At 38.8% G+C, this 27970-nt stretch overlaps 1 protein-coding gene across 4 annotated transcripts in view; it reads right to left on the bottom strand.

Moving 5' to 3' along the window:
- LOC127411255 (arf-GAP with SH3 domain, ANK repeat and PH domain-containing protein 2-like) overlaps positions 1-17510 on the bottom strand; it is a 120495-nt gene extending 102985 nt beyond the window's left edge. For all 4 annotated transcript variants that reach the window (XM_051646672.1, XM_051646674.1, XM_051646675.1 and 1 more), the window contains exon 1: positions 17025-17510. In XM_051646672.1, coding sequence (XP_051502632.1) covers positions 17025-17150 — 126 coding nt within the window. In that variant the 5' untranslated portion in view covers positions 17151-17510. The remainder of the gene's footprint in view (positions 1-17024) is intronic.
- Positions 17511-27970: the final 10460 nt, after the last annotated feature.

The following is a 27970-nucleotide window of genomic DNA, read 5'->3' as shown; positions in this document are numbered from 1 at the left end:
AATTAAACTACTGTGAACTTGCCTACAAACAGACACATACAGGACTTCCTGGAGAGTTTAGAATGTCAAAATAAAAGCATGAGGGTTTAAAAAGTGCATGATTTAAACATATTACTGTTGTATTATTAAAAGTCAATAATAATAATATTAATAACAATTTATTATTAATATTATTATTGTCATCATTAGTATCTGTTTACAATTTATAACAATATTTAAGTTGAATGGGTTCAAAAAATAACTGTGTGAATGAAAAGTGTACTGATGTCTTACAACTAAATTGAACAAAAGAGAGATATGAATCCTTTAAAGTCCAGATGCAAGTTGAAACATTTTTGAAAAAAAAAAAAAGAAAAGAAAAAGAAAAACACTGGTTCCTTTTCTACTGAAGACTTGAAGACTGGAATTACTGTTAATTTTGCTGCTACATTATACAGTATACTAGTTAATAATAAAGTTTTTCTTAATAAGCAATACATTTATATTGAAATAATGTGTAGTTAGAGGTTTGTGTTTCTTTACATATTAAAGAGCACACCCAATTAGTTCCACACAATAATGTAAAGATATTCTAAACTGATTATGCAAAAAAACAACACTGGTATCGGCTTGGGATCGGTATCGGCCGATACTGAGATTTCCGATATCGGAATCAGAAGAGAAAAAGTGGTATGGTGCATCCCTACACGTAACTCCTGTTGAACTATATATTAAGCCAACTGGACAAGCGAGACACCTGTGGTAAAACTGGTAAAGCAAGACAAAGGAAAGCCTAAAGGACAACTGAAATTTCTTCCCCATCAGCACTGAGGACTAACAATGTTACAACACTGAAAGGAAAACAAGTTGCCACTTTGAGTTAACTCTGACTCTTGTTAACTGAAAAGCAAAAGCGATCATGGTAAGACATATGTTGGCTTAGCTCCGGATTTAATGACTGCATAAGATTAAAGTGACTGCTAGGAAGAGTGTGTAAACTCCAGGAGACTAATGAGGGCACAGTCATTGAAAAATGGTTAGACTAAATGTGTCTGGCAGAGATGCATACAATGAATGCATAGCAAAAGTTACCAGTCTCCACATTCCATGGTTTGTTTTATGGATTTTCAAGATTCATACAAACCATACAGGGAGAAACTTCAAAAGTTTGAAAGTAAAAAATAATATCAAAACAAAACAGAAAAAATCCTGCACACTACCATAACTTGCAAAACACGATCAGGAATGTATTCCTAAATTCCTTATTATTAAAGTAAAATAAATTCATCTGGAATGGGCCAGTAATGTGTCATTAAAATAACATACGGCAGCAAGTCACCATAAGACATGTTAATGTGTTTTTGAAAATATTATAAACCTTTGGCGTTCTGCAGGACAAGCAGAAACTGCTGTTTCATACACACCACACATCTGCAAGCTTTCAGCAGCAGCAGCAGCAGCAGCAGCGGCGTCAGCAGCAGCGTCAGCATTAAACATTCAGATGCTGTAAAAATAGCAGCGCTCCAGTGCTCAAGAGACCCTGTCGAAATGTAGACATGCAGGTGGCATCCCCTGAATCCTCTATCTGCACATCATCTAAGATCGTAAATTTGACTGCTGCTTTTCCACTGCATTGAAAAAAGGATCAAATCCTCACTAGATAGCTGCATTTTATACTCTTCTTAAAAACATGTTTAAAGAGCCCACTAAATCAATTGGGAGTTTTTGTAGCTTTTAGTGCGTGGCTATAGCGTACCCCTAAATGTTTGCAAAATAAACTTTTTTACGTATTTAAAACTGACAGTTTCTCTTTTCATGGAACTCCAAAAATACCAAAAAAATCATCAAGGACATACAGTACAAATAAAATGCTGTCTACATTGAGAATTGCCTCCTCCCCCAAATTATAAATACCACCTGCCTTTGATAGATTAGACTGATCTCTGATAATTCAGCAACAGTAGGTTGAAATCTGTGCTGAAATTTTGAATCATTATCCCCAGTGGCTAAAGCTGGAAGTGTTTATTGAATTTTCCAAGTGAAATGTCCACAGAGTGGCACCAAAAGCAAGCCAAAAGTGACATAACTGTCAGTAAAAATTTAATTTTAGAGTGAAAATGCACCCGCTGAATCACGCAAACCATTGTTCATGTGAACGCAGTTACTTCCTGGTTCCTACGGCCTCAGAACCCGTGTCTCGGAGGCTGCTTGTACAACGCAGTATCAGTAGTGCTAGAAGGAAATGTGATCATGCTTGAATTGATGCAAAAATGTCTGATGGAGGATGAAGCTTGTCAGTAAATCGGCAGAACAGGGTTGATTTCAGAGTATATGAGATTTCCGAAGCAACATGATGATTTTCCGTGTGAGCATGGGTCATCACATTTTCACATTCTGCTTGTGATTATTTAAAGTAAGATTACAATTCCAGTTGCCACAATTAACTAATCATGAAAAGTATCAGTTATAGCAATCTATGTTGGTCCAGTCATGTTGAGGCAATTGTTTTTATTTACATTTCTATTTAAAGTGTTTTTGCATTATAACCAATCACAGATATGTCCGGTGCTTACTTATATGTAACAATGTATTCAAAATCTGGATAATAGTTTTGTTTTTCATGCTTCTAAGTTGGCCAGTGTGAAGTTGTCTTCATTTTTGGAAAAAACAACCATAAAGCAATTCAGAAATAGTTCTTGTTTTGGATGTGTAGCCTACATAAAAAATATATCACACAGTTGATTCACCCAAAATAAGTGTTTTTAATGTAAATTGTATTAATTGAAATCACAGCAATTACAATATCAAGGGAAATAATTGTCAATTTAGATTTTTGTCATCATGCAGCTCCACTATATAGCCCATGTAAAATAGACAAGTTTCAACTTCTTTCATATACTATGAGACCGCTTAATCAAACATAAAATACACCAAGATTTTCCAATGACAACCAAAGTATTTCAAAAAGGAGAAAATGCTGACAGTTATACTTTAAAAAACTGCTTTCCCACATCAGCTGTTTAGTTTGCTTAAACCGAAAGTGACAGTGTCTCACAAATACCAGGAACCTCTGGGAAACAGACCTCCATCCTTGAAGGACACAGCTACAAATCAATGAGGGGACTTCATTAATGAAGTAGAGCTTGACAGTTAACAATGGTCCTGAAAGGGGAGTTGTCCCTTATAATCCGTGACAAAGCCCCAGGATGGAAGGCCTCCCTGCCCCCATTAACACTCACTAAACAAAGGCCAGTGCACTTCTGAACCCTAGCGGATCAATGCACCCATCTCCACCCAATTAATGGGATTTCCTAAACCCTATTCCAACATGTCATCAGAGACTCCAGATCCTTTGGTTTCTACCATATGAGCCATGACAGGATAAAGAAATGCTGAATCTATTGGAAAAAGACCATGACTTTGGCCCAAACCTAAGAAAGAAGTTTTCAAGACACTGATTTTCGATGGTTTCACAGCATCTGTTACCACCAGAGAAGCACTTTACTGTAAACAGTATTTAAAAATACTTTAAACAACTATAAAAAGTCAACATAAAATCAAAATTGACTCTATTTGATTTCTTAATACACATTTCTGGCCTTATTGTGCATTAATCAGTACATGCTGTTCCAAGGTTTGTATTTGTAATCTCTCTTTGCAATCTTGCTCCACCTCTGAAATGACTGTCATTTTTTAATGATATCTCCAAGCCCTCTTATATTTCAAACCCTCTCCTCCAACCACCTGGCTCCATTTAAGGTTATAATTCCCACTTTTCACGATTCAATAAATTCCTGATGGATAAAGTGCCACCCAGTTTACTTCTCGTTGAATATACCAATTCACTTCTAGCTTTGGCCACTGGGGACAGTGGTCTGAATTTCGGTAAGCACAAACTGATTTTAGTTTTAAAACTTGATATTGTCATCTAATTCAGAGTGAGACTGGTTAATACCGTTACATGTTTCTCATTATCCATTATTTAAATGAAGGGTGAATTGTGGTCTCAAAATGACCACAATTGCAATTACAACAGGTTTGATAAGCCTCTTAAAATCCAGATAGGACAGGTGGTCATCAGTTTGTGCAGTTCACCAATCTACACACCTCCCTAACTGACCTAACTGTTTTTTGCTTTTTGTGCTATTTTAATCTCATTTCCTGGGTTTTTAAAACCCCCGAACTCCACCTGTTCCACCAGAGCAGCTGCTGGTTTCATCAGCATTGCTTGTAATGACACAAATGATCAGGAAGTGATCTACACTATACCCTGCTGACAAAAAAACTAGACCAACTAAGCTGGTTCAGCTGGTGACCCTTAAATGACCAGTTAAAATGTTTGCATGCTAAAGTATAAGGTAGCCTATGTTTGGGAACTTTCCTGCTGGTTTTCTTCGATCACCCTGTATGGCTACATTGGTTAAGATAATCTACCCGCAACAATAACCATCTTAACCAGCTTGTGCCATTAATAGGCCAGCATTACCCACCTAAAACCAGTTAAGAACCTCTTGAAAACAGCTGGTCCAAACTGGTCAAAGCTGTTTATTCATCAGGAGGGTAGTTTTTAACTGAATAGGAAAATAACAACTGCCTTATTGCTCATACTTCGGGTTAGGGATTTCAACAACCTCCTCAATGTAAGCAAACTTTGTCCCATTTGTGCTACTTACATGAATGATCCCAAAAATCAGGCAACGTTTTGAGATGTGCTATTACTCAAAGCGATCAGACTAACAATTTTCGATAAAATGGTTGGAAAAATCGACTCTCATTGAAGGAGAAATCCAAACCATATCTCGGGACCAGAATTGGGGGTGAGCACTTTTGACTTGGGCCATTAAGCAATCACCTAAAAACCACCAACATCACCCTAGCATAATGATAATGACTTTTGCAAGGGCAAGCACCACTTACATTTTCTTCCAAAAAATGTATAAATCTAGTTATGTTGGCTTTCTTTAGGATACAAACAGCATCCTGAGGAAACAGTCTTTTATAAAATCAGTTGGCTTGTTCAAAGCGAGCCTATTTAGTTGATTATGATTATTACAACGTACCATTGGCTTCAACAGAAGAAGGTTCTTGATAGAGAACAAGGTCAATGCCAACATTTCCTAGGGATGCCAGGAATACCACAGTGATTTCCCAACTTTCCCCATGTAATTCCTTAATTCATTCAGTGGGATCAGACAGTTCCTTGACACACTGTGAACATTTCAATGGATGACACAAAGATGCACTCAAGGCACACAAGGGTGGGCATCACTGTAGCCTCAAGTGTGTTTAAAACACTTTCTAAAGATTAACTGGAACCATAAAGACTAACCTCCTCCTGGCTATTTTTTAACTTGTTGACAGAAACACAAGTGGTTTTAGAGTCTGGTTTAGATGCTCTGGTGTCTGTCATTGCAGTAACATTAAAAGTCTAAAAAGACTATGTATATTTTTATTTACTATGTCCTCAGTCTGATTCTGCTTTAAGTATATACAGTATTTCAGTAATCTTAGAATATCTGGAAAACTATAAAAGTGAAAACATCTGTACAACACATTCTGTCTAAGCTCACTACATATTAGCTAGTAGGGCTGAGTGATTTGGTCCAAAAATATCATCACGATATTCTTTTTCATATCATTCGATATCGATATTTACATTTGCATAATGCACATTTTTTTTTAATTTCCAAGTAGGCATGAGAAAAGAAGAAAAAAATCCTAAACAGTCAAAATAGTCTCTAAAAAACTGTTTTAGGGGCCCACAGACAGCCAAGCAGTCAACAGTTGGATATGAATAAAATATCATCTGTTTGTTTTGAAGCATAATGACAGCAGTCCAGTATTTGTTTGAATATATTTACATTCAAATTAGGCCTGTATATTTGTATATTTCTTTACATTCAGATACGCAAGTATGGGGGCATAGAAGCCCTTGTGACTGAGGAATGATACTGTATGGGGGTTCAGGGGTATCCCCTGAGAGAAAATTTAGAAAATGTAAAAGTCTGAATGAACCATTTTTATATTTTCATTAAAGTGAGAAACACTAGGCTACCAACTAGTCATTTTATTGTCTTTCCTTGTCATCCATGCCAGAGATGATGAAATCTAATACATTTTCACAAAATTAGAACAGAAATCTATGTTTATTAGTAAAGGCTCGTAACATGCTGAATAATAAAGCTAATAGAAGGAAAAAAAACTCTGAGGTCTAAAGGCGCTTTGGAACCAAGTTAATTTATGCAGTGCCTCATGTACTCACATGCGGGGAAAAGAGGAAACATGTGCGGAGCATGACAGGTCATAAATGAAGCGTGTTCGGTGCTAGAAATATTCAAGAATACAGTGCAGAAAGATCAGAGCTCTCACTGTTGTTCTGTCACGCTGCTCAATAGAGACGATAAGAGGGTGCGACTGTCGTCATGAAGTCTTGCGTTCCGGATGGAATCAATCCGGGGTCTAGACCGCAGTGACCAGTGTTGCTTAATCGTTATCAAGGCAGCTAACATTAGCAACTTCATACAGTCCGAGAAAGCCAAACTGCTTGCGTTTTTAGCTAGATGTAGGCTAAATATCGAAAACTTCAAAAAGCTGATCATCAATATCGTGGATTATTTTTTTTTTTTCGGGATAATAATCAAGATCATTTTATTGCCCAGCCCTACTAGCTAGTATGAACTGTTTCTGAAGTAGATGGGTGCTCTGTGACAAATATCTCTTTGGCCTACATATGTGGGCTAAAATAGAAAGAATGTCTAAGTTATGCCCTAGTTATATGTCTTGGCATGTCAGAAAATCTGATCAATCGTAGCCAGTACCAAAAAATCTTTGTGAGATTGAGTGAATATTAATGTGTTCATTACATTTGTAAAGGCTCTGGTGTATTTAAAAAAACTTAGATTTCTTGAGCACCTACTCCATCAGATACGCAGCCAATATCTTTGAAAAGATTGTTCTCAAAAACACATCTCTCTGGCTGTCTTGTGGTGGAGAGAAGATTCAGAGATCATATGAAGCACTTCAGCTTATTGATTCTCAAGCCACTGCCCTCAGCTGACCTCGCAATAAGACAAGGACACATGCAACAGTGAAATAAAGCTGAAACTCTAACGCCATGAGAGAGAGGCTATTAAACTAAAAACACCAATATATTTTTGCTGTGAAACAAAAATCTGATTGTATATGGTCAACAGTCAATACTTTCAACATGCAAAACATGGTCACACGGGAAGTCGGCATGTTGTTTCCGAAAGTTCCAGTACCCTAGGATTGGCCACATGATGCCGACTCACTGACAAGCGGCATCTTCCATCAGACATTTTTGCATTGGCTCAAGTGTTTACCTTCCCTTGTGGCGCAACCAGAAGAGCACTGCATCAGTAGTAGGGGTGCACAGATCGATCGGCCACCAATCTAATTCGGACGATTTTCATCTTAAATCCATGATCGGCAATCAGTTGATCGTGCCTAAATTCATGGACTATCTTTTTTGCAGCACGCATACACTGCTACTCTAATGAATGAGCACTTGCTCAGCCCTTGAAGCATACAGTGTGGCCTCTGGAGGGTGAGTTGGTGGCAATTCTAAGCATTAACGAATTTAAACTTTCAGACATGCTGTAATTTAGATGAATATGACGGTTTGATTTAAAACATGTGTAAGAATAACATGTGTATGAATATTTAGCTGCTCATTTTTTTGTCAATACAGTAGTTATTCTGACTCGCTGCACAGTGAACATGGAGAGGATAAAGAGACTGCAAACGGCATAAAAACTAATTAAACAACAAATAAACATGCAAATACAAATCTGAGTATACGTGATGTAACGCGAGTCGTGGCAATCAGAAGGCTGCCCTTACAAGAAATATAAACTAGCTGCAAACTTGCTGCAAATTTGCCACTCGTTACTTTCACATGCAAATTAGCTTTTGATTCGCCACAAATGTTTGCCAGAAGTTTGCAACTCTTCACTGGTAGTGGTAAACCTCCAGCAAACCTTTGGCAACAACGGACAATTTGCCGCAAATTTTCCACAAAGCTCATTTGCATGTGAAAATTAGCAGTGGTGAATTTGCGGCAAGTTTGGAGCAAATTTGCCATGAACTCTCGAATTTTCGCAAGGGCGTGTGGAGCGATAGAGACTGTTTGTGCGATCATGAGTGCTATTAGCTTCTCCCTCTTCAACAAGCGCACTCTCCAGGTGCTCTCAATATCTCAACAGTCACTCATCTCAACGCTATCCCCAATTTTAATTGAGGATCCCAATTTAAATCAGACTGATGTTGGTCGCAATGTCACTAATAACAGATAAAACTGTTTAACCTTAAATAACGGCACCATGTCTTCACGCATTTGCTTAATAATTACATTTACATTTATGCATTTGGCAGACGCTTTTATTCAAAGCGGCTTACAGTGCCCTGATTAAAGGGACAATCCCCCTGGAGCAACCTGGAGTTAAGTGCCTTGCTCAAGGACACAATGGTGGTGGCTGTGGGGATTGAACCAACAACCTGATTACCAGTTATGTGCTTTAGTCCACTACACCACCACCACTCCATTAATTAGTGATTTGTATTGCAACAAAACACCAAAGGTGTTAAAAAAATCATAAATACTGATAATTCCTTACAGAAGCCGTTTTGGAGCTAGTGTTAGACTACTTTCTTTTTTTTTTTATGTATCTCTGCGGTGTGTGATACCCTCATGGTTTTTACTGTTTTTGCCAGTATGTCACAATGACCTTTGATATTGACAACAGAACTATACATAACTGTTTTCAACACAAATAAATGTTAGCAATTCACAATTAATGTAATTTTACTGTGTGGGGCATAAACATAACTGCAGAATATAACTTGCAAAAGTGTGGCTAAGGGCACTTTTTTCTTTCTTTCTTTTTTTTTTTTTTAACTGTAACGTATCAGCCGTTCTTAGTTTTAAAAAAAAAAAATCAGTGATCGTATCTGCTTCAAATTTCCTGATTGGTGCACCACTAATCAGTAGCGTGGGAGACGTGGGTTCACATCCCGCATTAAAACCAGGAAGTAATCACGTTTGCATAATTAGTGACGAGCGCAATTTTGAGCATGATTTTTTTCTCCCTAACATTACATTTTTACTTCAATTGTGGTTAGGTTTAAGGTTTAGGTCAGGGGTACGGTTTATAAAATAAAACCTCCTCTTCAGTGTACTGCATCCTGTACAGCTGAAAACAACTTGTTTTTGGCACCCTTCGGTTGATATTTCAACCAGAAAGTGGAGTTCACACATGGCCATACGACCAACAACTCTTACTGCGTGGCCACTGGAGACATTGTTTCAAATTTCGGTGGAAATGGACCAATTTTTGCTAAAGAAAAGTCAAGCTACTGTTTCTGATTTCACTGCAGAATCAGTCCGAGGTGCAGTCAAGGCTATATGCTAGAAGAGCATCGATGCTATTTTTATACAAACGTAAGCAATCTATACCCATGTATACAGCAATAAACCCTGGTGTTTGTCAGTGCAGTAACATTTAAACACTGGTGGTTGTTTGAATATATTGGAAAAGCCTACAAATTGAAGACCACACATTGTAATGTTTAACAACTTGTTTAATCAAAACACTGTTAATTATTTTACTTTTGTGTATGTCTAAACCATATATTATTGTTTCAAATTAAGTATGCCTAGTAATAGCCTAATATTTTAGCTTATTTTATTTCCCCAGGGTTAAACTCAAATTAACTTGTTTTCCAGTATAATTGCTTTGAAAAGAAACAATAAAAGTCTTTCTTAATTCTCACTATCCGCCCGTTTATTATCTGCTAAAGCTCCAAGTAAATTAGGCTCTTAGGTTTAAGGGGCTGGAGCAATTACACCAATGAAAGAGGCAGTGTTTCAAAGTGAAAAGATAATACTGAGTGGAATCATTCAGCAGTCATCAATGCATTTCCTAATAAAAAAAAAGCACCTATAAAGCCTAATCAGGATTAGGGCTGAAATGATTAGTCAACGTTATCACCAATAAAAAATTGTTGACAAAAATGTTCATTGTCGAATAGTCATTTGATCTCATTTAACGTAACATGAGATCACATTAAACTCTAATGACACTGCACTGCAGCTCACGCCTGACTGAGGAGAGGAAGACTAACAAAGCTCACAGTCTAGATGCACTCTAAACTTTCCAAAAAGTTTCAGGTGATGTAGATCACAAAGTATAAGGGAATTATAATGCAAAATACAAAATAATAAATACAGAAGTACTCTCGTTCTGGAATAAGTGGAGCTGGAGCTAAACTTGCGTGTCGAGCGTCTTTAAAGGAAACACCCCGGCGTTACATCTTAAATGCAGTTATATTTAATGCATTATAGCTTTATTAAAGTTCAAATAATACAGAAGCAGATCATGTAAATAACTACAAACTCCAAAACTGGCATTTCTTTGTGCAGTCAGTGCCTCTTCTATAAGTTGCATTAACTGTCTCGATCTAAGTTGCATGAAGTGTCTCGAGAGACTGAAACTGCACCCAGCTGAGGCATACTCTGTCGCGGGGACGCTCGTCCCTCGAGCGCACACGCCTGCTTATAACGTGATGGCTCGTGACTTATTGAATCATAATATATTTGTCACTGAGCATTTCTTATCATGAAGAAAATTGGCAATACGCAGCTTTATTAATATGAGAGAGTTTGATTCTTTTGTGAGTTCTTCTTTTGTGCCAGATGGTGCCCCGTCCCTGAGAAAGAAGGTCCTTCCTCAGGGGAATTCGCCGGGGGGTGGGGCTGTCACGAGGAGCGTGAGATCCGAGAACCACGTCTGGATGGGCCAGTAGGGTGCTACTAGGACAATCTGCTCCTCGTCCTCCCTGACCTTGCACAGGGTCTGTGCAAGTAGGCTCACTGGGGGAAATGCATATTTGCGTAGTCCAGAGGGCCAGCTGTGTGCCAGCACATCTATACCGAGGGGTGCCTCGGTCAGGGCGTACCAAAGCAGGCAGTGGGAGGATTTCCGGGAAGCAAACAGGTCTACCTGTGCTCGACTGAATCGACTCCAAATCAGCTAGACCACCTGAGGATGGAGTCTCCACTCTCCCATGAGGTTAACCTGACGTGACAGCACATCTGCTGCGGTGTTGAGGTCGCCCGGTATGTGAGTGGCTCGTAGCGACTTGAGGCGCTGCTGACTCCAGAGGAGGAGACAGCGGGCGAGTTGTGACATGCAACGGGAGCGTAGACCGCCTTGACAGTTGATGTATGCTACTGTCGCTGTGTTGTCTGTCCGGACCAACACGTGCTTGCCCTGGATCAATGGCCACAACCTCCGCAGGGCGAGCAGTACTGCCAACAACTCTAGGCAGTTGATGTGCCAACGCAGCCGCAGGCCAGTCCAGGAGCCGGCGGCTGTGTGCCCGTTGCATACGGCACCCCAGCCTGTCTTGGAGGCATCTGTTGTAACCACGACGTGCCTGGAGACCTGCTCTAGGGGAACCCCTGCCCGTAGAAATGCAAGGTCAGTCCAAGGACTGAAGTGGCAGCGACAGATCGGCGTGATGGTCACGCGATGTGTCCCGCGGCGCCATGCCCATCTCGGGACTTGAGTCTGAAGCCAGTGCTGAAGCGGTTTCATATGCATCAACCCGAGCGGTGTGGCCACCGCTGAGGATGCCATATGCCCCAGGAGCCTCTGAAACATTTTCAGTGGAACCGCTGTCCTCCGTCTGAACAACCTTCAGACAGTTCAGCACCAACTGTTCGTTCGTGAGGCACCCTGTCATCAAGACTGAGTCCAACTCCAGACCGAGAAAAGAAACCATCAAGGGTAGTGAGAGCGGGGGAGCTGAAAGACCGGGACCAGGCAGTAAAAGGTGCCTCCCACGATCTTGTCAGCTCCTCATGCACTTCCGAAAAGAAAGGAACGGGGGCGGGGCATGGCCGTGGGTGGCACCCCGAGCCCAGGAACCAATCATGGAGCCGCGGTCTCGTCCGAGTGCCCGACCGGGGCAAGCGAGCATGCTGGAGAATGGGAGGTCCGTGGGGGGATACCCGGCGGAGGTGGTCCCATTGATGTCCCCAAATCACCCCCAGTGCTAACTGGCACGGCCTCATACCCGTAGGTAGAAGGACCAAGGCGGGGAGCAGCTGGGGTGGCTTGCTTTCTTACAAATGCAAGCCGCGACCGCAACGTTGCCATGGTCATGTTCTCGCAATGAGGACAAGACACATCCACGAACGATGTCTCCGCGTGGGCAGCGCCCAGACACATAAGACAACGATCATGGCTGTCAGAAGCGGAGAGATAACGACCGCAATCAGGAATAACACACAAACGGAAAGGCATCTTTAAAAAGACGTTCCGTGTGTGCCGCTCTTTTAGAATGAAAATATACTCTTTTTTTTTTTTTTTTTAGAATATACACTTTTGTTGCTCTGCCGAAGCACCCAGGGGCATTCTCTGCACTCCACGGGTGCAGAGGGGGAGAAGCTGCTGAAATGTGCCATAAAATCCAGCAGATGAGGTGAATGAACTCGTGGATGAATTCAGCTTCAATGAATAGAACCACTCGGCTCCGAAGAGAAAATCTGAATGAGTGGTTGCATACCAGCTCCTTTTATACCCGTATGTCCGGGGGAGTGGCATGCAAATTCCACCTGCCAATTCCCATTGGCCTTTTTTCAAAAAAGCAGAGGTGTTTGGGGCTCCCAAGTGTGACCCCTAGTGTCACTACATCGACACAACGTCGAGTGAGTGACAGACAGGGAACTCCAAATATGTGGACAGCACTATTTATGTCCCTGAAGCAGTGACAACAAAGCCAAAAAGTGAAAAAAAACAGCATGACAAGACTTCCTGAGTGCCTCACTAGAACACACAGTCACAAGATAGAACACAGTTACCCATTTGCAGAATTACCTTGAAAGCACTTTACCAACAGGATCACAAAAACTAATGTAGTTTCCAGCTATAACATAACACACATCAGATATACACACACTAGGGATTTAGCGTACAGATTCTGTTTATTCCTGCTATAAAACTAATTTTGTGTCAAAAGCCACAATAAACTTTTAAAAGGGTTTATTCAAAGTGTACATTTGAGCTATCTTTCTTTAAAATAAATGCCACTTGGCTTAAGGGCCCAAATACTTTTTTGGGGGGGCCCCAGCCCACTGTATGAGAGCTATATTCACTTGGAACCTGTGATTAGCAGGTCCAAATTAGCAGAGTGTATCAATAAAATCAAAGATTGGATGGCCAGAAATGTCCTTCTACTCAATTCCGACAAAACAGAGGTACTAATTATTGGACCAAAAACCTCTAAAAATAAGCTCAATGGATGTACTGTTGCATCGTCTTCTACAGCGAAGAACTTGAGTGTTATATTTGATACCAATCTGTCCTTTGAAAAACAAATATCCAATGTTTGTAGAACAGCATTCTTCCACCTCAGAAATATTGCTAAGTTACGACACATGCTCTCTGTTGCTGATGCCGAAAAACTAATTAATGCGTTCATGACCTCAAGACTAGATTATTGTAATGCATTACTGGGAGGATGTCCAGCAAGTTCAATAAATAAACTTCAATTGGTTCAAAATGCAGCTGCCAGAGCGCAGACCAGAACCAAGAAATATGATAATATTAGCCCCATTTTATCATCATTACATTGGCTACCTGTTAAATTTCGTATTCATTTAAAAAAAAAAAAAAAAGTACTACGTACAAAGCTTTGAATGGTCTAGCTCCGCAGTACTTAAGTGACCTTCTGACACGCTATATTCCATCACGTTCATTAGGATCGCAAAATTCTGGCCTGTTAATAGTTCCTAGTATATCAAAATCCACAAAAGGAGGTAGATCCTTTTCCTGTTTGGCTCCTAAACTATGGAATAGTCTCCCTAACACTGTTCGGGACACAGATACACTCACTCAGTTTAACTCTAGACTAAAGACTCATCTATTTAGCCAGACATACACCTAATTTATCCATCAGCTCACAATTAGACTGCTTTAGTTAGGTCTGCTGGAACCAGAAACATCTATCATGTATATAACTGCATAAAATTGAATGACATCTACGCTAATATTATTCTATTTGTTTCCATATCCTGAGGTTACCAGAGCCAGCCAGATCCGGCCGGGATTTCTAAATTTGCGAAAATGTCCGGGGCTTTAGTTGCATTATGATGTGCATCTGGTCTAATACTTCATTGTGTGTATGCGCATATTTTTATTGCTTTAACTCCTCTTTGTAAGTCCCGCCTTCTTGCACACCAATTGGTTGATTATAAGAGGCTTGCAGCAACTATTGGCCAAATTCTTGCCTGTCAATCTCTCCACGAATGCACGAAATGCTGTTGTGTTCGACATCAAACAGTTGCTTGACAGTAGCAGCAAATAACAGCTGAGTGGAAACAATGCCCAAATGAAAGTGCAAATTTACAGAAGATTTGCGCAAAATTCCCATGCTTTCGTCCAGGTCGAGATCCATGGGAAGCAGAATGTATGACATGTAAAGCTGGCACTTATGTGTCAGTTGCTAATAAAGGTGCAAGTGATTTAGAAGCACACATTAGCTCTGCGAAGCATAAAGGGTCAGCAAAAGGTGAAAGTTCATCAGGGAAATTAACTACTTTTTGCGACCAGGTAAAATTGTTATCACATTGCTTCATTTTTCAAGGCCATTCAAAATAATAGTAATAGTAAATGAAGGTACACTTATGACATCAAATATTTTATTTTAGTACATGGACATTTAAAAGAATGTTGGACATTTTTTATTTATTTATATATATTTGTGTTATGCTAATGGTGTCTTTTTCACTGTATTAAAGTTTGCATTCATAGTAACACTGTTTTGAAAAAGGTGTCCTCTTTTTGGAAAACCAAAATCCTTTCCTCCTGAAAGTGACTTTAATTTTACATTTGTTTCATTTATTTTGTTGTTGGATTGCTAAATGTAGATTGCACTTTCCTTTTACTTGAATTGAACAAGTTCTTTTATTTTGGAGAGATTTTATGTTGGACTGTAAAATGGAGATTACCAGTTAAGACAGGGCTATTTTTGTTGCAGAATAATGCCCTGCAGTGCACACTTTGTTTCTAGTACATTTGTTTGTGTTTAAGAGAAGATGATTTAATAAAATATTGAAATATTAATGAGAAAGTTTTTATATTTATTTTGGGTTAATTAATTGTTATATTAAGTAATAATTATAAAAAATCTTTAGAATAATCTGCAAATTAGTCGTTAGATTAATCAACTAATCGGAAAAAGAATCGTTAGATTAATCGATAAAAAAAATAATCGTTAGGTGCAGCCCTAATATTGGCATTATATTCATGATGTTAGCCAGAGGGCTAAACATAGCCCTACAGTGAGCCTGGTTTCTCCCAAGGTTATTTTTCTCCATTAACCAACATCTTATGGAGTTTTGTGTTCCTTGCCACAGTCGCCTTCAGCTTGCTCACAGAGGCTCTAAATACAATTATTATATAATTATTTAATTTTTATACACAATTTACAATCATATTTAATCAAACTACACAATGATCACTCTAAGACTTTATAGATATTACAGTTTCATTTTTTTTAGTTAATGCATGATTTTCTGTAAAGCTGCTTTGAAATGACGTGTGTTGTGAAAAGCGCTATACAAATAAAAATGATGACTTTGAGCAATTCTAGCAAAAATGCAATTTTTAACACTGGATAGTGAACAAAGATAGGCAATGCACCTTGCAATCAACATCAGTTCAAGTTATTTAGCAACACAGACCACTTTTGACCCTTTCTGAGATAATATGAAAAGGTCTCACACTACACTGCTATTATCTTTAGGCTATCCTCAATAAGAAGTGTATAAGGCCTGCCGCATCTATCAAGACTGTAATCTGTAGCAGTGGTGATGGAGTTCCCACAGGAAGCTGTCTCCATTCAACACAACACAAAAGCAGCAGAGCCTATCAGAGCTGGGAAAGGCTATTTATATCTCGTCAGAGCCAGGCTTCAATCATTTACAAGATCTTTTTATACATTGTAGAAAGTGTTCATTAAAGGAATGTTTAGGTTCAATGCAAGTTGAGTTTAATTGACAGCATTTGTGGCATAATGTTGATTACCACAAAAAAAAATCATTTCGACTCGTCCCTCCCCTCAAAGCAAAAATCATGGTTACAGTAAGGCCCTTACAATGTAAGTGAATGGGGCCAGATCATAAAGGTTCAAATACAAACAGCTTCAAAAGTATAGCCACAAGACAAAAACATTATACACGTTAACATGATTTTAGTGTGATAAAAATCAGGGATTTATCTGCATAACAGCATTTACCAGATTACAGGGTTTTCCCGCATTACGTCATCATGACAACGAAGTTGTAATATTGGATATAACTTTACACAGATAAGGTTAGTAAGTGATTTTATCACACTAAATCATGTAAACACATATAGCAGCAAGAAGTAAACATTATATTTTTGAAACAGTTTGTATTTTTACATTTATGGACTGGCCCCATTCACTTCCATTGTTAGTGACTTACTATACCAGTGATCTATCTATATTTTTGTGGTAGTCAACCAAGAACATTCCTTTAACTTTTGACAGCAAATCTGACAGACTGATGGACAATTTATAGTTGTGGGGTAAATCATGTACATTATATAAGATATCTTAATTGTAGCAGGTGTTGATCAACTACTACCAAGCATTTTAGGGCATAATGACTCTGCAGGATAGAATACAGTATGATTACATCTATTCCACTAATGTGTACCTATCCCAACCTGTGATCTATTGAACCGGTAAATGTGCAATGTTCAAACTCTTTAGGAGTTTTCACAGGATGAGACGATGCAATACACCAGTTGTCTAATGGGTGAGGCATTGACAGAGCATCAACAAAGAGGGGCCAGGATCTGCCTCCTTAACTAGCTCATTTAGCTACCCCAAGGGGGGCAGTAGCTGACCCCAGTGGTCTTCTAAGTAAGCAAAACATCCGAGAAGGTTTTAACTAAATAAAAAACGCAGGTTAAACTTGTGGCGAGTCTCACCTCCTCCAGTGCAGTTACAGTATTCCTGCAGTGAGTCATTCTCGTGGTGAAGTTTGAGGCGGTGGGTGATTTATAATCTTCATTCGTCTCCGCCACAAACTCCGCCACCGTGATCTGGTCCGGCATTGTATTTCCTTTAACAATATCCCACAAATCTCAGTTTGAATCCTTTCAATGACCGGCTGTGGTTCTTATATGCCGAAAAACTCAGAAATAAAATGACGAAATAAAACTATGACGAGCGTCCTGAAGTCTGATCATCGCTGTGTTTTGTCCTTGGCGGAATAAGACAAGTTGGGAATGTATTAAAATTAGTAGCCAACTACAGAGAACGAGACTCTCTCTCTCACACGGCGCTAGTTCTCTCTTCTTCCCGTTTAAGTGTAAATTCAGTACACTCGTTTGATAATAAACCTCATCTGTTAAGGGATAGGGGTGTTTGTTGTCGTGCTGGGACTGCCGCAGGGTGTAGATCAGTGCACGAGCTCTTGCAGTGCGATTCAATGAAAGCGCAGAAATTGACAAAGTAAAGGTGGGGGAGATTCAATGGGGAAGCGGTGACCAATCAGGAATAACGGCAGTTAGGTCTCAGCCAATCGGAGTGAGGGTAGGGCGTGGTCTGATTGTGGTTCGCCTTTAAGAGCGCGAGCGCCTCTCTTAAGGTGGAGGAGGGAATTTCTAGTGCGTGCACAGGACGGTTGACGTGACTTTTGGGTTTGTTGTTACATGACATGTCCTGTGGTGTGACATGCTATACAGTACTCCATCTAATACCAATTTAAACACCATTTTGAAAGTTATTTTATGATTATTAAGTATGCAGGTTTTAATCTCATAATAACTGTGAGACCATATGGAACATTTGTACTTTTAAAAATCAGTTGTGACATCACAGGGCCATTATGAACTAATGAAGGCAAAAATGTGTTTAAAAATGTAAAAGAAATAGTGACCACTTAAGGACCTAAGATGTACATTGTGTCCCTTATACATTATATAAATTAACATAAAATCATTATGTTGACAGAACAGTCAATGGACGTTATACATCATCTGCTCAATCCATTTATCTACTCAGACTCATTTATAGTGGGAAAACTTACCTTTTGCTACAATTTACATACTAATGTAGCCTAATTATTTCAAAAGCAATTTGTTTTGTCAACTGACATGATTTTGCTCTATGTCAGGTAGCTGTTCCTCTTTCTGCTAATGAGAAGTACACACAGCTGAAGCTGAAAATGTCACCCATTTTGGAATTAGTCAGGTCAACCACAAAAAAGTGATAGGATGGCATGAGAAGAAAAAAAATCTAATTACACCAAGATAAATGTTTTTTTCATTTTTTACATAATTTTGTGCAAGTATGGTGTAAAAATGGTATCTTTAGTGTCTCCTAAGAAAGAAAGAAAGATAGAAAGAAAGAAAGATACTTCTGGAAATAATTTCATTAGCCTGTTGACATTATTATTGTGCCACTACCATGCTTGCCACTGAAAGCTTCACACAAGCTGCCTCTACAACAATAGACTCATTAAAATGATAATTCTGTAATTGCTGAGCTGGCTGAAATCACTGGCACAAAAGGTGCCAGTCTTCATTAAAAATAATTGTATCAGCATCCAAATGGGGAGTTTCCAGTGTAAAGGAGTTACCTACATCAATTGAAACTGAAATATTAAGTTATTATTTTACAATTTTATAGTTTATATTTTAGTATTTATACCCTCATGTATATAAGATAATGTTTTATTTGTAAAGTAATGGCTGAAATTTAAAGGGATAGTTCGCCCAAAATGAAAATCCTCTCATGTTATACTCACCCTCATGTTGTACCAAACCAAAGTCCTTTTTAAGCCAAGTAAGTCCACTCAGCGGTGATCTTAATGCACATATACATTCTCAAGTTAACTGACAGGCGACAGGTGGGGCGGAGTGTGGGCGCCCTAGGCGAACATGAGGGTGAGTAAATAATGACAGAATTTTCATTTGTGGGTGAACTATCCCTTCAAGGACACATTTAGTTGGATCCTGCTGAAACACTTGGGCATTCCCAGTGTTTTGTGATTAAATGAAAATGTGTCTTCATCTAGCCCATTCACCCTCAGCAGGACAGCCAGCATTATCAACAGTGTAGCAGCACCATTCTGAGACCTAGGGTCGGCTCTAAATTTCTAATACTGTTGCCCACTTACCCATGAGTTGCTTGGAAATAGGCTACATTCCTAAATCCTAGCAAAACTGAGAGTGTTGAAAACCAGAAAAAAAGAGTTTAAAGTGTACAAAGAACTTCAATCCTGTTGTGATATCTTGCTTAAAACATCTGCCATCCAGAACAGAATCTTTATACAGTGGATGTAAAATGTGTATATAGTATTGTTAGGAAAATAATGAATCAGTCTTTATTTAGTTTTGTTCAACACATAAGACTCATAAAATCCAGAGGTTCTACTTGAAACATTGAGATACTTATAAGCTCCAATGGGCAGCTGGAGCTAAGAGATTTTAAACTGACTAAAACATCAATAACTGAACAGCAGGGAGCGTATTTACTCAATGAGCTACCACCCCTGGAGTCACGAGTTCGAATCCAGGGCATGCTGAGTGACTCCAGCCAGGTCTCCTAAGCAACCAAATTGGCCCGGTTGCTAGGGAGGGTAGAGTCACATGGGGTAACCTCCTCGTGGTTACCATAATGTGGTTCTCGCTCTCGGTGGGGTGTGTGGTGAGTTGTGCGTGGATGCCGCGGAGAATAGTGTGAAGCCTCCACACACGCTACATCTCCGCAGTAACGCGCTAAACAAGCCACGTGAAAAGATGTTGCGGATTGACGGTCTCAGACACGGAGGCAACTTAGATTCATCCTCTGCCGCCTGGATTGAGGCGAGTCACTACACCACCATGAGGACTTAGAGCGCATTGGGAATTGGGCATTCCAAATTGGGGAGAAAAGGGGAGAAAAAAATAATATAAATAAATAACTGAACAGCTGCACAGTTTTGCTTTGTTTTTGCTTTTTTTGTGGGGTGTTTTCCTTACAATTTTCCTTAGCAGTCCTATACTGATTCTTAGATCTTTTAAAAATCCATTTGAACAAGGTTCCAGTTGAAAATGTAAAATATATATATACATTTTAAATTCTTGAGATAGCTGCTAAAGTATTTTATGGTTTAGTTGACATCATTATATTTGGGGAAGATGAAAATGAGAGGGTGTGCAGTGCACACCAAAGTCCCTTTCAAGGCAAGTCTCTCGGTCCACTGGGCCATCTTTGGAACGCTCTCTGGCAGGCTGGACTTTTTTTCTATGTAAACAAGCAGGATACAAGTACAGCTCCTATCTACTTGAACGGGAAAAGACCTAAATCTCCAAAACAATCTGGAAAGATTACGATCTAAATAAAAAGGAACAATTCACAACAGTACCACATATTATACAATAATTACAGGACATCAGAATTTAATTATACAATATACAATAAATACTACACACAGTGTATAATAATACCATAAATACTCCCAAAATATAATAAAGTACAAATACACAGACAGTATAAACCTAAAATGACAATTTACACACACACAAAAAAAAACAATATTCTTAACAGTATCAATTGCACGTTTATGAAACTGGAACTGGAACCTTAATGTACAAACCAGAGCCAAATACAAACCAAATACTTGTAGCACGGTGTATTTTTATTTTCATAACAGACAGTAGTCGCTTTAGGCTACTTATGTGAAACAAGGAAATCCACTAAAAAATATTCATGCCACATACAGTTTAGTTCTCTTTATGTACAGGCTTTTTTTGTGGAAGCATGATTTATTACAGTGCTTTTGTTTTGTTGTCTGTGTTCCCTGTTACAACAATGAACATCTTCTTTGATGACCCTGATGTCCTTGAGACCTGAGTTTGTGAAAATAAAAAGCTTATTTCAGATATAATTATTTTAATACATTTATGAATAGTTTTATCTCTGTTATCTCTTCTGAATGTCATTATTAAAGCACTTTAATGCTCTCAAATTAGAACTCACAATGAATACTGAAAGCAGAGGTTTGTTCACATGACCTCTACTGGTGTGTCTTTAAATAACCCAATTTCTTCAAAGCAGTGCCTTATAGTTCAGTAAATGTACTAACTCTCTTTGAATGCAACAGTACATCTGAATTGTATTTTACCTTTTATCTATTCCATAGTTACTATGATATACAATATATTCATTTTTAATTCTAAAAATGTTGCACTTATGTTTGCACAATTAATTATGTTTCTGAGTAGCTGATAATAATTACAATTTTGACCACCAATAGAGAAAACCAATCAATTCCTATTTATTTGATTGTTTGCAATAAGTCAATGGATGAACCTTTGTAAATACCTCAAATACGAATGTAAAAAGGCAACTATCTCACACTACATATTCCAGTGCTGTTTTATGGGATGGAACACAACAGAATTAATCACAACAGACACAGAATGAGTTAGTGGCCTGTGATTGAATAAAGCTCTCACAGGCCACAGTCACCTGCATGCTGGAGTTGCTCATTAGAATTCATGACTGTATAGTTCCATTAAACTGATGAAAGGTGGGTATGGCGGGAGTGTATTTTGATTCAGAGTAGTTCCCATTGATTTGACAAAGTGAGATAATGTATTTAATTAATTCAGAAGAGGTGCAGAAAAGATCAGGAATATAATGAGCTAAAAGTATATGGGACATTACAATGACATTGATGCTCTAAATGTGGGTTCCAATCTTCTTATCCTTCAAAGTAGGCCATTTCAGATAGCTGTAAAAAGTAAAATGATAGTGGTAGGTGCTTGGGCCGTTTCGGCACATGTTTCAGATTCGATACAGAAACCAGGAGTTCATCTTGCCTTGTAAATTTGAGTTTCCGGGGCAACTCATGAACAAGTGGAGGAATCTGGGAATGAATATGCCTTTCAGAATCTCACACGGCATGGTTCGCTGAAGAGGATTTGTCAAATATTCATGTACATATCCTAAACACTAGTTTTATCATTACGGCATTTCAGCAAAGTATGATGCAATGTTTGTCTTTACTGATAATTCCTAATAGTCATTCTTGCCCTGTCCATTTTAAAGAGTAGTTTTATAAAAACACAGCAAAATTTACAGGTAACTTTGCTATAAAATGGCATTAGGTGCTACTTGTGTTTGATTTGATATGCTTTGGGATTTGTGATATGTGATTTGTTTTAGACTGTTGTGGCATTTTTTTTTTTTTTAAAGGATGTATTAGAATGTACAGAATGTTTTTCTTTGGTTTATTGCAGGGTTTGCGTTTTTTTTTACTGTAACATCAGTCTGCCAGGAGATAGTAGATGAAAATGCTACTGTGGCATAAATCAGGCACAATTATATAACAGTGTTTTATTAGTTAATGTGTAATGTCCTTGATAAATAAATAAATGCATACACTTTTCTATTTGCACCATTTTTCAATTTGCAAAACTTTTTGTGCACCTTTTTTCTCTCTCACACAATTTATTTATCCACTGCTGTTATCTGGTCTTTCCAGACTTGCTGTTGCTGCTCTCTTATTTCGTGTTTGATGCTTCCAATAAGAAGCAGCCTTCTAGTAGACCATTTTCTTTTCTTTCTCTTCGTTGATCTGGTTGATTATTTTGGGACTCAGATATGCTGGACGAGACACCCATGGGAGAACAAAACAATGAACCCTGTGATGACTTATTCCCTTGAGGTCCACACATCTTCACTATTGACAACAAACACAAAAACACACAACTCACCAGACACATGTCAATAATGTCCTGACTTCGCATCCAGGTTGTTCGTACACACCTTCCTTTTGCATAATCATGTAACGTTAATGGAAGCTTCTTAGAGTCAATTTAAAGGCATACTGCTTCTACCTTTTTTAACATGAGGTGTCTATTTATTGAAAAGTCTTTGATCCTGGTCACAGATTAAAATATTTATTACAGTAATAGCTTACAGTATTTTTAAGGTTTTCAGCACAATTTCAACAGTAAAGCAATTCTGAAACACAAAACTATTCACAAAACAACAAAAATGTAATGGTAATATGCAAAAAATATCAAACCATTGCTTTGGCCAGCAGAAATTGTAATTAATCAATTCTAAATAAATAAAACATAACAACATTTACACAAAAGACCTAAAACATCAGACATCCTGTTGTGGATTGACATTTATGAACATGTATGACATACTGTATATTAACTGATTTACTCAAGAGCTATTACAAAAATAGGATGATATTAGAATTATGTCACTAAAAATTATTCCATAGTTTCTATTGTAATTGGCTTTTTGACTCAAAAGCTTATGACTTACATTATAGTGCCATTGTGACAACTTCAAAGGGTCGTGAAGCTAGTTTTTGAAAAGGCTTGAGTAATTCTGAACATGTAGCCAATGTAGATGCTGGTACTGTATTTCGTGATTTTTAATTCTGTGTCGTATTCTTCTTTTCCTTTAAGATCTCATCTCATCGCATCAAGGATCCCAAACAGGGGGTCAAGGAAATCATGGAGTATCTTTTCAATAAGCTGGAAACCATCACCACCACCATGGCAGCCAAAGGCACCACTGGCAACAATGGAGCTGTACCCAAATGTGGGGACTAAATGCCTGCCTCAGCAGTGGTGGCACTGTGGTAGCAAAGCTGTCCAACTTAGGCTACTAACTAATAAGAGCCTATATGACACAGAACAAGTTTAAAGCAGTTTGTGTACCCTCACTCTTTTCCTCTCCCTCCTAGCAGGAGGAAAAATCCAAAAAACAGTGGGTTCCTGCTGGTGCAGGGATGTGTGCTAGGCTGGTTGTGGGGCAGAATGGAAGCCCCACATACAGAACTGCAATGCCACAGTACAGTGTCTGGAGATAATAGAATCGCGTAGATGCCATGCTTATTGTGATGGTGCTGTCAAAGGTTTAGAAATGACAATGTCTTTAACAATAAATATATACAGTATATATATTTGTGGTAATCCACATAATGCCACAAAAGCTGTCGATTTAGCTTAACTTTCACTGAACCCAAAATATTCCTTAAAGAATTATTTTATTTATGAATAATCTTTACAGTGTACTAAGAAAAAGTTAGGCAGATGAATGACACCATAAACTGATCTGCTATCTCTACATCTGTCTGTCAAAACAAACGAATTTGTCTCTGTTAAATTACATGTTTAATATTAATACATACACAGACAATCTGCTTTTTAAATATCTAAATATCTCTATAATTTAAAAATGGCTTGCCATAATGCCATTTTTTATATTGGTCTTGTTTCACTTCAAACCCTCCCTAGAACTGTAGGTACATCTACTGTCCATCCATAGGTCTTTTTGGCTTTTAGAAAGTTTCTCAGCATTTATTCTGCGATAATGCATATTATGTATGCTGTCTTAGTGTGCAGTGAGTGAGAAAAGAAATTGAGGATTTTTTTTTTTTTTTTCTTCTTGAAGGACAACAGGTGGTGTATGGATTAATTCACCCTCATCTGACATGTATTCTATAGCTCAGAGTAGCAGAGTTAAACTGTTCTGTGTTTAAGGGTAGTGGAAGTGATTTGTGCTGGGTTCATTCTCCCCCCATCTTTTACGAACTTCCAGTACAAGAATCAACAGTATGACTTTCCTCTGTCTTCGATTGAAGATACAGTGCATCTGGAAAGTATTTACAGCGCTTCACTTTTTCCACATTTTGATATGTTACAGCCTTATTCCATAATGGATGAAATTCATTATTTTCCTCAAAATTCTACAAACAATACCCCATAATGACAACGTGAAAGAAGTTTGTTTGATATCTTTGCAAATTTATTACAAAATAAATAAATAAATCACATGTACATAAGGATTCACAGCCTTTGCTCAATACTTTGTTGAAGCACCTTTGGCACCAATTACAGCCTCAAGTCTTTTTGAGTATGATGCTACAAGCTTGGCACACCTATTTTTGGGCAGTTTCTCCCATTCTTTTTTGCAGGACCTCTCAAGCTCTATCAGGTTGGATGGGAAGCGTCGGTGCACAGCCATTTTCAGATCTCTCCAGAGATGTTCAATCGTGTTCAAGTCTGGGCTCTGGCTGGGCCACTCAAGGACATTCACAGAGTTGTCCCGGAGCCACTCCTTTGTTATCTGGGCTGTGTGCTTAGGGTCGTTGTCCTGTTGGAAGATGAACCTTCGCCCCAGTCTGAGGTCCAGAGCGCTCTGGAGCAGGTTTTCATCAAGGATGTCTCTGTACATTGCTGCATTCATATTTCCCTTGATCCTGACTAGTCTCCCAGTTCCTGCCACTGAAAAACATCCCCACAGCATGATGCTGCCACCACCATGCTTCACTGTAGGGATGGTATTGGCCTGGTGATGAGCGGTGCCTGGTTTCCTCCAGACATAACACTTGCCATTCAGGCCAAAGAGTTCAATCTTTGTTTCTCATGGTCTGAGAGTCCTTCAGGTGCCTTTTGGCAAACTCCAGGTGGGCTGTCATATGCCTTTTACTGAGGAGTGGCTTCCATCTGGCCACTCTACCATACAAGCCTGATTGGTGGAGTGCTGCAGAGATGGTTGTTCTTCTGGAAGGTTCTCCTCTCTCCACAGAGAAATGCTGGAGCTCTGTCAGAGTGACCATCGGGTTCTTGGTCACCTCCCTGACTAAGGCCCTTCTCCCCTGATCACATGGTTTGGCCAGGTGGCCAGCTCTAGGAAGAGTTCTGGTGGTTCCAAACTTCTTCCATTTATGGATGATGGAGGCCACTGTGCTGATTGGGACCTTCAGTGCTGCAGAAATGTTTCTGTACCCTTCCCCAAATCTGTGCCTCGATACAATCCTGTCTCGGAGGTCTACAGACAATTCCTTGGACTTCATGGCTTTGTTTGTGTTCTGACATGCACTGTTAACTGTGGGACCTTATATAGACAGGTGTGTGCCTTTCCAAATCATGTCCAATCAACTGAATTTACCTCAGGTGGACTCCAATCAAGTTGTAGAAACATCTCAAGGATGATCAGTGGAAACAGGATGCACCTGAGCTCAATTTTGAGTGTCATGGCAAAGGCTGTGAATACTTATGTACATGTGATTTTGTTTTGTTTTGTATTTTTAATAAATTTGCAAAGATTTCAAACAAACTTCTTTCACGATGTCATTATGGGGTATTGTTTGTAGAATTTTGAGGAAAATAATGAATTTAATCCATTTTGGAATAAGGCTGTAACATAACAAAATGTGGAAAAAGTGAAGCGCTGTGAATACTTTCCAGATGCACAGTATAATATTGACCACAAACCCCTAGCATATAGTGAATTAGCCAATCAGAACATGTTCCACATCCAATCAAACAATCAGAGCCCAAACCTTATCCTTAACCGCAATCTTACCCTAAAATCGACAGTAGGTTGAAAGTTCTTTAGCTGAAATCGCTCTGTGGTTAACACAATTCAAACCACTTCCCCCAGTGGCCGAAGCCGGAAGTTAACGTTTGTTATACCTAGCAAAATCATATATCATAAACTCTCTTCCCACTGGCTCTCACAGTGTATGATTTATTGGCTGAGTGACAGAATAATACAATGTACGAGAATTAGTTAAATAAATCACTTCACTCCATACATAAAACAAACAGCAAATCACAAGTGCCTGACTTTTATGACTGGCAATTTCAATCTTGCGTTCACTTCATAAACTCTGGCTTAGATCCCAGTGCTTAAAGACTTCCTGTCGCATCTTGAAAAAATACCTATTAAACAGAGTGTATATGTAACAGAAGCCAACTGGTACGTAGCTGTGCAGTATGTGTAAACCTCACCCCACCCCTGGCTTCAAGAGGCGCACTAGCGACTGACACTAGAGGCTATAGTCTCCTCGTTAGCACGCCCGGCTCCTATGGTGGAGCTCAGAGTGGGTCGAGCAGGACTGGTTACATTGGTGCCATGACCCGGATGGGAGTGAGGTTTAGGGGGGTGAGTGTAACAGATGCTAGCGAGCTATCTATCTATCTATCTATCTATCTATAAACCAATGATAAATGTGTCTCTTGTGCCTGTTTATTTAGGAACAATGAATTAAGTTCTCAATTTTAAAGGTGCACTCTGTCATTTTTTCCTCATTAAAAAAGTTTTACTCCGAAATAAATTAATAGTAATTTTGAAGCATATATCTTAAATCATGACCTCTCACATGAGATGAAGACTCAGATCAGTCAGATCAGTAACCTTATTAAATCAGTTTTATTCTTCATGGAGAAGGTCCCCTCAGTGGGGGCTGCCATGTTTAGATCACATGACCAGGGGCTGGTTGTACCAGCTGTGCGTAAGTTAAAACTTAGTCTAGTTGTGGCGTAAATGGGCACTCATTTATGCACTACTACATATTTGAGCGTTGCACCATTACGTATAAACTAAATATTTGCGGAAGACTCCGACCAGGAGTAACTGATGGAATAAAAAAAGCAGACTGATATTTTATGACATCAATGAGCTCATGTTTTGCATGACAGGCATCAATCATTTCGACATACATTATGATGTTGACATTTATGAGAGAGAGACAGAAAAAAACGTACTTTTAAGTGGCTCTTCAGCATGAAACCGTTCTAACGTTGCAGTTTTTAGGGTGTCAAGTTTCAACACATTCAAAATATATATAGGATATTAAAATGAATAAATGTCTGTTTTTCCAGCCTGTTGTGTTAGTATTTATTATCACCCCTCATTTATTTTAGATACAGTTCCTTTTTATTATTTACACAGGGCAAATATACTATTTATCAAATCTACTTTTATAATGTATCAGATTTGAATGGGGATATAATCTATTACAGCTGACAGTTACTTGAGAAAACAAGGTTTGAACATCAACTGTAACAAGATCAAATTGAAGCTGATGACTTTTTAACACTTCTGTGTACAAATTTGAAGGCTG

This window comes from Myxocyprinus asiaticus, chromosome 20 (assembly GCF_019703515.2).
Source record: "Myxocyprinus asiaticus isolate MX2 ecotype Aquarium Trade chromosome 20, UBuf_Myxa_2, whole genome shotgun sequence".
NCBI classification, from domain to species: Eukaryota; Metazoa; Chordata; class Actinopteri; order Cypriniformes; family Catostomidae; genus Myxocyprinus; species Myxocyprinus asiaticus.
The sequence above is the reverse complement of the archived record's forward strand: the minus strand, read 5'-3'. Positions and strand labels throughout refer to the sequence as shown.